At 37.0% G+C, this 12,665-nt stretch overlaps 1 protein-coding gene across 3 annotated transcripts in view; it reads right to left on the minus strand.

The window, feature by feature from the left end:
* The window catches only part of PDE4D (phosphodiesterase 4D), a gene marked incomplete at its 5' end in the record, with an annotated part of 314,585 nt that overhangs the window by 121,858 nt on the left and 180,062 nt on the right, over positions 1-12,665 (minus strand). Inside the window, one exon of one of the 3 annotated variants that reach the window (XM_084225220.1) lies at positions 6,989-7,288. The exons of the other annotated variants lie outside the window; for them this stretch is intronic. Coding sequence (XP_084081346.1) covers positions 6,989-7,053 — 65 coding nt within the window. Of the gene's footprint in view, positions 1-6,988; positions 7,289-12,665 lie in introns of those variants that run through there. 3 annotated transcript variants of the gene reach the window in all.

The raw sequence follows: 12,665 nt of genomic DNA on the forward strand, positions 1-12,665 counted from the left end.
TACCAAATAAAAAATCTACTTCTAGCTGAAATCTACTTCTGGTTGTGTACTGGGAGCTAAGAAACATGCTCTAGTGCATATTAGTCTGAATTAGAAACCACCATAGCTTAAATCCGATGGGAGTCACAATAATGAGATTAAGTAATTTGTGCTGTCATTGGAATGATGACATCACTGCTTAGTGATTTCATGGTTGTGAAATGACCTCACTTTGACTGGTTCTTTCCATACTATATTTAGCCTAAGCAGTTGGTTTATTCCTGCTGTTGTGTTCTAATACTTCCTATTCCATACTAGACTTCCCGTATGTTATGTGAATCTTCCCCTTATATTATAAGATAAAAGTAAAACTAGTAAATATTAAAGCATTTATTCAGCATAAGCTACGTTAGTTGCATCAGAAATAATTAATCTGGCTATATTATGCATACTGCAGGTGTCCACATACAAGTTAGATTTCATGTATATGTATTACATTTTGTTGAGTGGTGCTTAGGCTGATAAAATCACTGACATTAAGAGTACCTCTTTTTCTGAGGCAGACATCCAAAATATGTCACAGACACATCATACTCTGAGAGTAAATATTTCTTTCCACGAAGAAGTTACTACACCAGGTATGATAAAAATCTGTCTGGATGAGCTGAATCCCACCTGTTATGCTTTATACTGTAATTGTGCCTCTCAGAATACAAGGTAGGAAGAAAGACAACCCCTCCATGTGGAATTCGATGCAAACGAAAGGTTCAGACAGGGTGTAATGGAAGGCAAGGGAGAAGACTTCCATCATGGTATCTCAGCATTGATCCAGCTTGGGACTACCTTCCATCCTCACTTGAACCACCTGTAAATGGGCTTTTGGTCATCCATGGAACTTGCTGTCCTCTCCCTTATTTCACACTAGGGATAGCCACCGAAGTGTCACACCTTCACTTCATGGTTGTTAGATTTGAGAGGAGCTTTGTCCACAAGCTGATAACATACCAGATGTGCTCGAGGAAAAGGAGCAAGAACTGTACTGTAAAGACAAGATTATTTTTTCAGGAAAACTGAAACTGTGTTGTTAATACACTCAAGTGAGTGCAGAGAACTAAATTGTGTGGTTGTGTGTGGTAGAGAAAGAATTTCACATGAGTTAATCTGGATGTAGCTTGAAAGAAAGTGTCTCGGAGGAACTGCCTTTCTTCGCTGGAATCACACTTTGCAATTTGTTCTCTTTGGCATGATTTGCAATGTTAGTTTATTTTAAAAAAGCCATATTTCTTATTTCAATGAGGAGTTATTCTCATATTATTGTTAAAGTAACTGGATTTTATGATGGCAACTCTAATTCTTCTGCTCTACAAAAATACAGAGATGGGAACATGCTAAAAAAATGGATGAAAAAACCCAGTAAAATAATTTAAAAATATAGATCAAATTGAAATGGCATAAAAAAGCTAACACCATACTGAACATCAAGAAAGGTGCTGAGGAAAAAAAAAACAGGCATAATTTTACCAATGTGTGAGAACATTTGTGCGTTCACATCTTGGGTAATGCCTCCTTTGGTCTTTGTATTTCAAAGACACAGCAGTCTTTGAGGAAACACAATGAATGGGAGCTAAAATGATCAAGGGATGGGGCAGTAAGACATTTAGGAAAATATAAGAAGCCTACAACTTTTCCATGTCTACAAGAAAAGGCTGAGGAGGTTATAACTGAACATCACAGAATCAAGATGTTGGATAAGTGAATGCAGACTCTTTCATAAAATGCTGCAATGACAGAACTCATCTTAAAGCACACTAAAGAAAGTGGCTTTCCTACATAGGTGAAAGGTTGTCAGAAGGCTGTAGGGGAAGACAATTTATTGGCAAATTCAGAAAAGAGGTTAGGCAAATCTGTAGGCAAACATAGAAGATTTGAAAAAGAAAAGGCCAGGGTGAACCCTGTAACATCCCTAATACAACATCAGTAAAGGCTGGGCAACATGATAGACTGCAGAAACGGGACAGGGACTCAGGTGGGACAGGGACTCAGGTATTTCTGTTGCTACAGGAAATGAGAGAATACTAGGTTAGGAAGACTATTGGCCAGGCCCATTAGGACATGTCTTATTCTGTTAGAAAATAGACTACTCGATAATTTCAAAACCCACCACAACTTTGTTGACAAAACCGCAATTTTTCCCTTTCATTTTGTAAAAATAAAAGTTTTTAACATATCCCAGCCTGGAAAATAGTGTGATGCTGACTTTGCAGACTTCCTCACTAGCACTGAACAATAAATAAAAGCATATATACCACCTTGAATTTCTATGGTTATCTAGATTTGAGGCTGATACTGCTTATGAAAGCCTATTTTTCCTAATGAAGTCACCTATGAAGTCCATCAGAGTCAGACTTCATGTAGGAAAGACTATATCTATAGCTTGAAGGCTTTCCTCAACTTTCAGAAGTCCCACCATTTTACATATGATACTTGTACTTCAATCCCTACCTACAAATTTGAATGGTGTGCAGCTTGCACTGAACTTTCCCAGTGCACTCTATTCAATACCTTCAACTACTAAAAGTGCAACTGGATATTATGTGATGTCCCAACCCTCTTTTGTTTAAGAGCAGTTTTATAAGATATGGCAACAAAGGGCAAATAATATCACCAACAATGCCTCACACAGACAATCATAATACTCTAGAGGAAAAGAAATTCACCCAACACATAAATAAAAGGCCTTAACCCTTTAGCAGCAAAGTGATATGAAGCTATATTAACATTGTGCACAGTTACATTTACCTATGTTAACATTCTCTGCCCTATAGACAAAATTACTTCAAGGCGTACCCTTGATCTCACCAGCATTGGGATTCCCATCCTGGAAGTCAGCAGCTGACTTTAAATACCTGTCTGACAATAATAACCTCCACATATATGACTCATCCAGTTTAATTTATTGAATATATTCGTCATCTTTGTAATGGCAATAGGCTTGCTATTAAGGGATTAACCAAGGAACTGAATTGCTTTGGGATGGCCAGTTTCAAAACAGGGTGATGTAGCCAGAGCTTCCTCCTGTCAGACAGTGCTACCAAAAGATTGGGTCACACTTACTCCAGACTTCCACTTCACAGGACCTTTAAGTCAGGAAAGCAGTGCACTGAGGTCAGCAGAGCTGAATGTCAGCTCGTTTGTTTGTTCTAGCTCTTCTGCTCCAGAAACAATGCTATTCACTGATGTCAAGCCACAAGAATTTTGCTGTCTCCATTCAATAAAATTTTACATAGCATCCCTCTTGAGATCCACATATTAAAGGTCAGAGAAAGTCCATGCAAGAGATCAGTTTTGCCCCACTTATCTATAACTATGTCATAGACTGAGAAATGACAACACCTCTCCGTAACTTCCATCATATTGCAGACAAGCAATATCACTCACTCCTAGGACTAAGAAAGAGCGGTTGCATTGTTTTATATAATATCACAGACTGAATTGTTGAAGACCTCTGCTCTCTGGGTCACTAGACAGGCTGTGCCCTTTGCAGGTCAATTGACCCTAAGTTCCAAAACCCAGAAAAGTCTGAACTGGCCAAAGTTCAAAAAAGCAAAATAAAATCCAGTAATGCCAACTCACAAAGTAGATATGTAACTATCTCTAGTCACACATAATGCAGAAAGAATTATGGAAAAAAGCTGACAGTACTCCAGAGGCCTATAGCTCTTTTGGCTAGTTATATACATCATGAAAAACAAAGGCAGTTCTAAGGTCTGATCAACTGCACCATTTCCAGGCAGTAAGTGCCGTCCAACAACTGAGGCTGCTTGCTTGACTTGCCATCAAGCAAACATTTTCAGCTTCCCATTTAAGGTTCCAAAATTTTAATTCAGTTCTTCCAAATTGATTTTTTTCATACGTTCAAACTTTTCTTTCCCTACAGAAGGAAAAATCAATGGAAATATGACATTTTCAGTGGAACACTACTGCTTTACTGTTGAGTGGACAATAGTCAAAAAATGTAATCATATTATCATTCAGCTGTCTCAGCCAAAGTTTAATTCACTGTGATTTCTTTACTTCCTTGTTATTTCTTCTCTGGAATAAAAAGAACATCAATTGTCTTATTTGAAAAGTCTGCACAAACATTTATCCCTTCTAGATTATTGTCCAGAAGATTTATGATATAAAACCACACTTCACAATCACACCCTGAATTGAGGAATGAGTGGGAATGGATGGTAGAATTGAGCAGCAATAATGTAACAGGTAAAACCCTAATATAAGTCACTTTCTTGTTTTGTATAAATACCAGCCATCTGCTTTTACTTCAGTCACCATAAAATCAGGATACATTTAACAAGTCACATTGGAAAGAGAAGGTTTGCCTACAGACCCTACTATCGCAGTAAATAGCAGCCATCCCCAATCCACGCGGCTTTAAAGGAGAGGCGTCAGCACAGCCTGGGCTCACCTGCATCTGCTCCAAGTCAGCTGGGGCACCCATCATAGTACCACACGTGGAGATACCCTTTGATGGCTTTCTAATATTGATACTGAAAAGAATACCGTGCTTTCACCACTCACATGTGTTTACACTGAGCTTACTGCATCTCTTGGGCAAAGAGGGAGTCTGATTTCAGGGCACCAAGAGCAGAGGTTTCTCTGTCTCATGTTTACATCTCTTCTGTCCTTTCACTGGCCTCTGTGCATTGGGAGCCCAGTCTCTGAACTTCACAGGAACTTTATTCACATGAGAAATGGTAGAGGAAATCTGGGATAATTTGTTCTCAAACCCTTGCAAGAGGGGTATCCATACTGCGAAACAATCCTGTCAGTCCCTGTGGTCTTGAGACCCATCTGCTCCTTCCTCCCAGGCACTCCTGCTCCTCTTAGAGCACATAGAGTGGGATCACTACATCAAGAGATTCAAAAAGGATAATTATGCTCTTTCTGTCTTCTGGCCTGAACACCTACCAGTGCTTCTGGTCTAACCCTGATTTAATTTTTTCCGAGGCATTAATACTGTGGCAAGACTATACTGTGGTTGCTGTCTCCTAGAGAAGCGTAGGAAGGCGCTGACCCACAGGTACAAGCCCACAGACTCGGACAACGAAGCACACGGAGCGAAGTCAAGCAGACGGTTTGGGAAGTGGTCCCGCTCAGGTCCACCCTGCGGGAGGCAGGCTGGGCAGCACGGGCAGGGTGGGCTGGCCTCAGCTGCCAGCTCCCCCAGACAGCGGAGCTCTGAGTGGGCAGCCAGCAGTGCCCTCCCATTCTCTCTTATCTCTGCACTCCGTTTTCCCTCTGGCTGGGACAGGGCCTGCCTGGCTCTGCTCCACACTGCCACAGAACAGCATGTACCCTCTCCAGCAGCCTTCAAGTGTCTCCCTGAGAGCCACCTCTGAGCGAGCTCAGGTCGTGTTCCCAAACAGCAGGGTAGCAGAGGACTCCCAGTTTACAACCAGCAGAACAGGTATTCTCAGATATCAGATTAGCGCTGTGACTAAAGGCCACAGCAACAAAAGGCAGGCAGGAAGGTATTTGAGACAAAATACTTGGTGCTCAAATTAGCTTGCTACTATTAGTTACACGGGTTTTTTTTTCTGAAATATATTTTTCCTGCAAGAATTAATGGAGGCAGTCAACAACCAAAATAAAAAAAAAAAGGCAAACTTAATCAGAGGTCCTGATTTATTTGCACAGCCGTACGTAATAGCTAAGGTATGTATGTTTTAGCTCACTTCCTTGGAGACACCCCACAGAATGCAGCACGTTAGCAATACTTAGTTTACCAACATGGCATTGAATTTTAATAAAGACATAGAGACACTACTCGCTGCATTTATTTCAGCAGAACTTTGCCTTAAGATTTTCTGAGAACAACTAGGACTACTCTTTAGATTGAGTAGTGTATTTGTTTAATTTCCTTTTACTACAAAATGGTTTCAGTAAAAGGTAACTGGAAATTTCTATCTGCTTTAACAGTAATACTGATATGGCTTTAGCTCAGAGCCAGAACTATTTGAAACATAAAGGTTTTATAAGGCTAATATTAAATTACTGGATGTATATCCTCAAAAAGAACTGTATTTAGTCACTAGTCTATCCCTCAGTAACACATCAGCCATTTATATATTACAAAAAACTATATTTTAAAATGCATCTTTTATACCTGTAAAATATAGCTCTGAACAATCATTCTATTATGTGTTTATTAAAATTATGATGGTTTTATTAAGACACAGAGAGAAGGACAAAATATGGGACACATTAAGAGAGTAAATGGAATTTATTTCTCATACTTCATAGAAAGCTATCCTGTCAGCGCCTACCAAGTTTTAAAAAGCATGAAGTGATGCTTAAAAAGCATAAAGAAAAAAGAATTATAAAAAAGACAAAGTTTTGCTGATTAATAACTGAAAAATATGCATGAAAATTATACAGACAGATCAATATCACAGACTACTTCTACTCCTCTAAGCCTCAGAGAGCAGGGGAAACACATAAAGCATAACACAGCACAGTCTCACACATGCTGCTACAAAGTCTGCTGCTTCCCAGAACACATCTCTACCAGTCAGTCTATTTATGCAGCACAACTACATGTAAGCATCCCAAAATAGCTCACACAACCTATAACTTCATTTTACTCTCCAGCCTCCAGAAATGCAAGCTTCGTGTTATGAGTTCTCTTACTGAAATAAGTGTACTGAAGATTTTTACATGGCATCTCTAACTGTAAGGATTGAGCCCGATTGCTGAATGGATAAAATCTGTGTAATATGTTACAAAAAGTACAAAAAGGGTTCTCTTATTAAAAATTAAATACACTGTATTTTACAACAAAAAGCTACATAATTTTGTTTCTTATTAACAATTGTGCAACTCAGCAGCTGAACATCTTCAATAACTATGCAATATCTATGAAATCCCAGTTAAAGCCTGTGACTTTCTTGGGACATATCTTTGTGTCATAATAGAGAGCCTGAAAGAAACAAGTGAACCACATTACCACATTGCGTCGGCAGTCCTTAAGGAGCTGGTAGATCGGGATCTTGGCTTCATAACAATGCTCATTTTGAAAAATTCCTTCAGTACTACTAGCAGTCAGGCGTCAGTTGTCCTTAAAAAGCTCATTCTCAAAGTACTCCATTTCAAAGTAATTTTAAAAATCCTCTGCTTTTTAACACCCTCCAAATCCGTCTTGTGTAAAAATCCAGGCTGTGGAGAAAGAATTCTAACATGCTGCAACTCCTTCCTTTTTCATGCTGAGTTTACTCTAGCACTGTGCTGTTCGGAAATGACAGTGCTTTTCTCCTCTGTCTTGTATTGCCCTGGGAGGAACTAGTCTATTTTGAACCTATTCTCCCTTCAGGTCACATGAGAATGAAGGCAGCTGAAAAGAGTCCCTATCTCTTTCTTTCAGTTTGATAACAACAGGTTTAAAGGTCAATAACATTAAAAAAAAAAAAAAAAAGAAAAAAGAAAAAGGAAAAAAAATACTTCTGGATAATAAATGAAAGGAAAGGATGAATGCAAGTTACAGTAATATTTCTGAGTTTGCAAAGAAATTTAACTTACAGACATGCTAGATAAATTAGTCTCTGTGGAGTAAAGAAAGGAACAAAGATTTTTTTTTCATTCCAAATCAACTAAAACCCTTACCCTTACCTTTATGAGAAAGAGAAAGGGAAAAATTACATTTCTGGGTAAGGGTTTCAGTTGATTTGGAATGAATACTTGCTTAGATACTGTTAAAAAGTACTTCACAAACCAGAAAGCATTCCCTGTCTGAAAGGTATTCAAAACACTGGGGGGAAGTTAAGTAAAAATTAAATTCGTTGTAGACTGTTAAAGTCAAACACATATACAGATAGTGATTGTTATTAATCACTGAAGGACAAAATACTTTAGTTGAAGAACTAGAAGATTATATACTTTCTGCTGTACTGCAGATATCTTTTTCTGTTATAATAATTACAATAATAGTTTATGCATCACAAAACAATATTGCATTCATAATTTCTTGCCAAAAAATTACCATAAAAGCTTTGAGAGTTAATTCCTATGTTGATATATTTGGCAATTTCAGCATTAAAAGAGGGGGAAATGCAGCAAACAAGGTAGGGATTACTTTGTTTAATTTATAAATTTTTGAAAATGCTCTGAACAGTGTTAGAATTGGTTTCAAACTGAAAGAACAAATTTATTGCTGAACAAGTGTTTACATGCTTAATATCCATTCCTTTGCAGTCTCTACAAGTGTTGCAGTACGTGATTTTGGATGGGAGTGCATCTATGTTAATAATGAAAACAAGCGCTGAAGATTGCTTTTATAAAATTTATATAGATTTGGCAAATAGAAGGAAAACATGATAAGCAGATTATGCATCAAAATATCAAAAGAATTAATCAAATTAGAATGTGTGTAAGGCTTTCTACAACCTTTGCACTTTATTTTATAATAGTACAATAAAATCTATTACCAACTACACTGTATATCACCAGGAAAGATCCTAACTGGCCTGGAGGCTTTTGCCAGTGATCTGCATACAAATTGTTCCACAACAGAAGGAGGAATGTTAATAGTGTTTCTTGCTCTGCATTCTGTTCTTCATGTTTTCAGTGTTTTCTGGCACTTATCTCTGAAATATCACTTAGTGACTGGCAAAGGACCTTTTGGAGGGGTTCTATGGAATCAAAAAAGTTAGCTTCAATGAAAAGAAAAGGCATCTGTGGTAAATTTAGCTCGAAGGGTCATACAGTCACAGACCTTTAGTAACAGTTGGGTCAGTCACTGTGCAGGTCACACATCTATAGAAGTGCACATAAATCAGGCACCATGTTGTGAAACTTTTTTATTTCTTTAATAGACAGAATAGGTAATTTTTAAAAAAATCAGATAAAATAGAGATCCTTGACTGTTGCAGAATACTTGGCCATTTTAAAGCTGGTTTTTTTTTTAGTTTTGTTGATTATTTATAGTTTATAAATATAAACATTACTCCAATTTTACACAGGAAAACAAAATTAACCAAAATAGAGCTTTTGACTAAGTTTTTTGCAATACCATACTGAAATGGAATATTCAAAGGCTATTTCTGCTTTGCCACAAAGTAAATATCCCAGGATGGTCTGTTTTCAATAGTGTATCAGACAAGATGTTGCTTCTTACTTGTCATTACTAGAGATATTACAAGAAATATTAACATAGATACTAAACACTACTGCTGCTACAGTATAAATACATGCTAGTTGCAGGTACTCAATTTGAGCCACTGTTTTTCAATGGCAATTCAGAAAAAAAGTCCTCATGGGGTTACAGTTCTCCATCTCATTAACTAACGCCCACTGCCAATTTGCTTCTTCGTTAGTCTGCACCCTCATCTCTTTAGAAATAAACTCCTGTTCTCCAAGTGCCTACTAACTTCAACCAGTATGAAATATATATTAAGCAACCATACTTCAAGTGGCCAAGTCAGAGACTGTCTTCAAGGAGCAACATTGGACTCATAGGCTTCCCCCAAAAAAGGGAGCCAACAAGTAGGAAGGAGAGCTCACAGACTTCTAGGGAATGTTAGTCTTATCTGAAATTAGTCAGTTGACTTTGTGGAAGCTAAAACAAAGGAGCCTCTTAATATTCATCATGAGAAAGGCTAAGTTTTTTCTAGAGAGGGTTCTAGAGAACCTCTTAGAACAACTTTGGCAGTTAACAATAGGCTCTAATTCATACATAAAATCTGTTGTGCTACAATTAACGCACTGAAGGCAGATCTAAGTTTTATGTAAAGATAGGAGAATACTAGTCCACTGAGCTCATAGAAGACAGTGTAGCATTTATTTTTGTAGTTGGGGTCAAATCATAAAAAACTCTAAATTTCTCATAATTTGAGGAATTAAGAGAAAAAAGAATTAAGGAAAGTTAAGAGAATAGAGAAATGACCATTGTTTAAATGGCTGATTTGCACATAATCCTGTAACTTAGAAAGAACCCTTAACAAACCCATATTTTTTTCCTTTTTGGAATCCTTTTTTTTTTTTTTTATTTATGGTGGCAGGAAGAAGGCTTTGGAAGAGAATTCCTAGGATGCCACCACGTTGAAGACAAGTGGTGATTGTATAATAAAAATAATGAAGAAAATATTTAAAATTAATGAAACTACTAAAAGATGGTGACATTCTCTACTACTAAATACACTAATAATAAAAGAATCAAGAAAAGCAGCAATATTTTTTACTTGCATGTATCATCAACTGAGGTTTTAGCTGTATAGTAAAGGCCTAAGGAAAAAAGTTACAGAAACAAAACAACATTAAATGAAAAGTGTGCTGGATTCAGCCCACTTTGAGCACACTTACATTTTAGTTACTTATCTTTATATTAGTAACTAATTGAATTATTCCAGTGCTACAGTGCAAAGAATTTAATATTAAAATTAATTGCCAACAGCATGTCTTAGGGAATGAGGTACAGGACTGATTCTTTTGTTCCTTGCTTGGGAACATCTCTTTCTTCAGGTTATGGAAAACTTACTTAAACATTAACATTAACTTACTTAAACATACTTAAACAACTTGTCTTCCTAGTTTTTAAAACAGGGATAACCCACATAATGCTGCTTGAAAAGCACTTGGATATCAAACTGATGAAAAAACATGCAATAGGAGCCAGGCATTTATTGCTGCTCTATTAAAGCTGAAGAAATGGATTCACAACTTCAAGCCTTCAGACATAAATAACTACTGGGCTCTTAAATGTAGCATTTGGAATACACATTACCAAATGAAAGCTATAAAACAATCTGTTGCCTTTTGATACACAATCTTTGTTTCACCCTGGGTTTTTTTCGAGTAGTATAGCTAAAATATTTTTAAAAACTTGCAGCTGGGCTCATTCACTCAGGACTATCCATGTTATTTCTTAGTTACTGTTGCATCTCGTCTTGCTCACAGTTTGTATCTTTGCTTTCTTCATATATACTTTCCAGTTTCCACATTTATGTGAAATACAGTTTTCAATAAATAAAGAATATGCATTTAAACTTGAAATCAACATTTCCAATCTGCTGGAGCACACATTCCACTGTAGGAAACATTTTTTCACAAATTAAGCACCACACCAATTAGCTTTGTGAAACTCTTAAGTTGCCCAGTTGATTCTAGCTCATCCACGGACTGGAGTATCCTCTCATTGTCCTGTACTGCATAACAAGCTGAAGGGCAGAAAAGATTAATAAAATGTTCTTATATTACCTACATGAATGGGTCTAAGAACTAGCAATGCATGTATAGGTTCAGGAGATGTATCTTTCAAAAATAAGTATTAAGTCAGAGAATTTGAGAAACAAATTTTTAACCCAGATGCAGATTTTGCCGCTGCTCAACATAGCAAGTGACTCTAAAAACTTTTTTTTTTGTAGGTTTAGAATTCAAAAAAACTAAACTTTGTGATTTGTGTCTAGGTAACAGCCTATTCCCTTTTGATGAGTTCTTTATCAAAGAGGAAAAAGTTGCACATAACTACTGTATAAATAAGAGAACTAAAAAATGTTCCTTTTTTAGTTATAACTAGAGTGTAGAATTCATAAGAATGAAAAAAGGCAAACCAAAGGGCAGAGCAGAAGCATGACACGCGTCACTGGTGTTTCCTTTCTGTATCCACTCACATCCAGCTGCATGGATTGAGCTACCCAACTTATAAATATGGTTTATTAGCTCAGAGCCTGCTGTGTAAACAAAGTTACTCTGTGCTCTACAAAGGCCTTACACAGAATTAAATGTGCAAAACTTCTCATCGCCCTCACAGCAGAGAGGGTCTTCTGTAAGAATACCCAATTCTAATATGATGCCTTGTCTGGAGATGCTTGATCCCAGTTTCCTATGAAGCTGCCAGGGGCTGCTGCCTGAGCTGTACCATGAGTAGCAAATGAGGTAAGAGTCATAGAGAGGCCTCACAGTGCCTCGCTCCCTTGCATAGCAAAGTCATGTCCTTCTGCCTTTATTCCTGCCTACTTTTAATTTGATTTAATCAGTTATGCAATTAGAGGTTAGCAACCTCAGTACTAACTGACCATTGTTGGTCAACATAGATTCCATTGCAAAAATAGAAATAGAACCTGTGCAAATCTTCATTGCTAGAGATTCAAAACAAAAATAAAAATAGCTAATTTTTAGGAGTAGGAGAATACTTTTTTTCTGAGAAACATTATATTTCAGGCAAACAGGGCCATCAGCTATGCTGTGGTTACATCAGTCATTAAGGCTGGAATAAATGATATCTGCTAATGTTGAATTAACATTGTATACCAGTGAACAGCCTACACTTAAATACTACCCTCCTAGATGACTTTGAACTTCAGCTGACCTAAGGCAGCCTAGTTTTTTGAGCTGGTATTATTTTTATTTTTTTTTTAAGAAACATAAAAATTCCCCCTAGATTGAACCATGGAGAGACATATATATATATGTATGAACACATAGACATATAAAAATACAAGTTGCATTACAAAAACATAGACTTTTGTCAGATCTAAATGGGTTTACTGGAGTAATACAGCACTAATTACAAGGTTAAAGGAAAAATCTATCAATGTTTCCATCAGACCTTCTGGTTTTGAACTATTTGCTTGACACAAACTCAGACTACAATTTGCTAGCTAAATAGTTGCTTAAAAATAAACATTGGTGGT

Source organism: Fringilla coelebs, assembly GCF_963513975.1.
Source record: "Fringilla coelebs genome assembly, chromosome: Z".
NCBI lineage: Eukaryota > Metazoa > Chordata > Aves > Passeriformes > Fringillidae > Fringilla > Fringilla coelebs.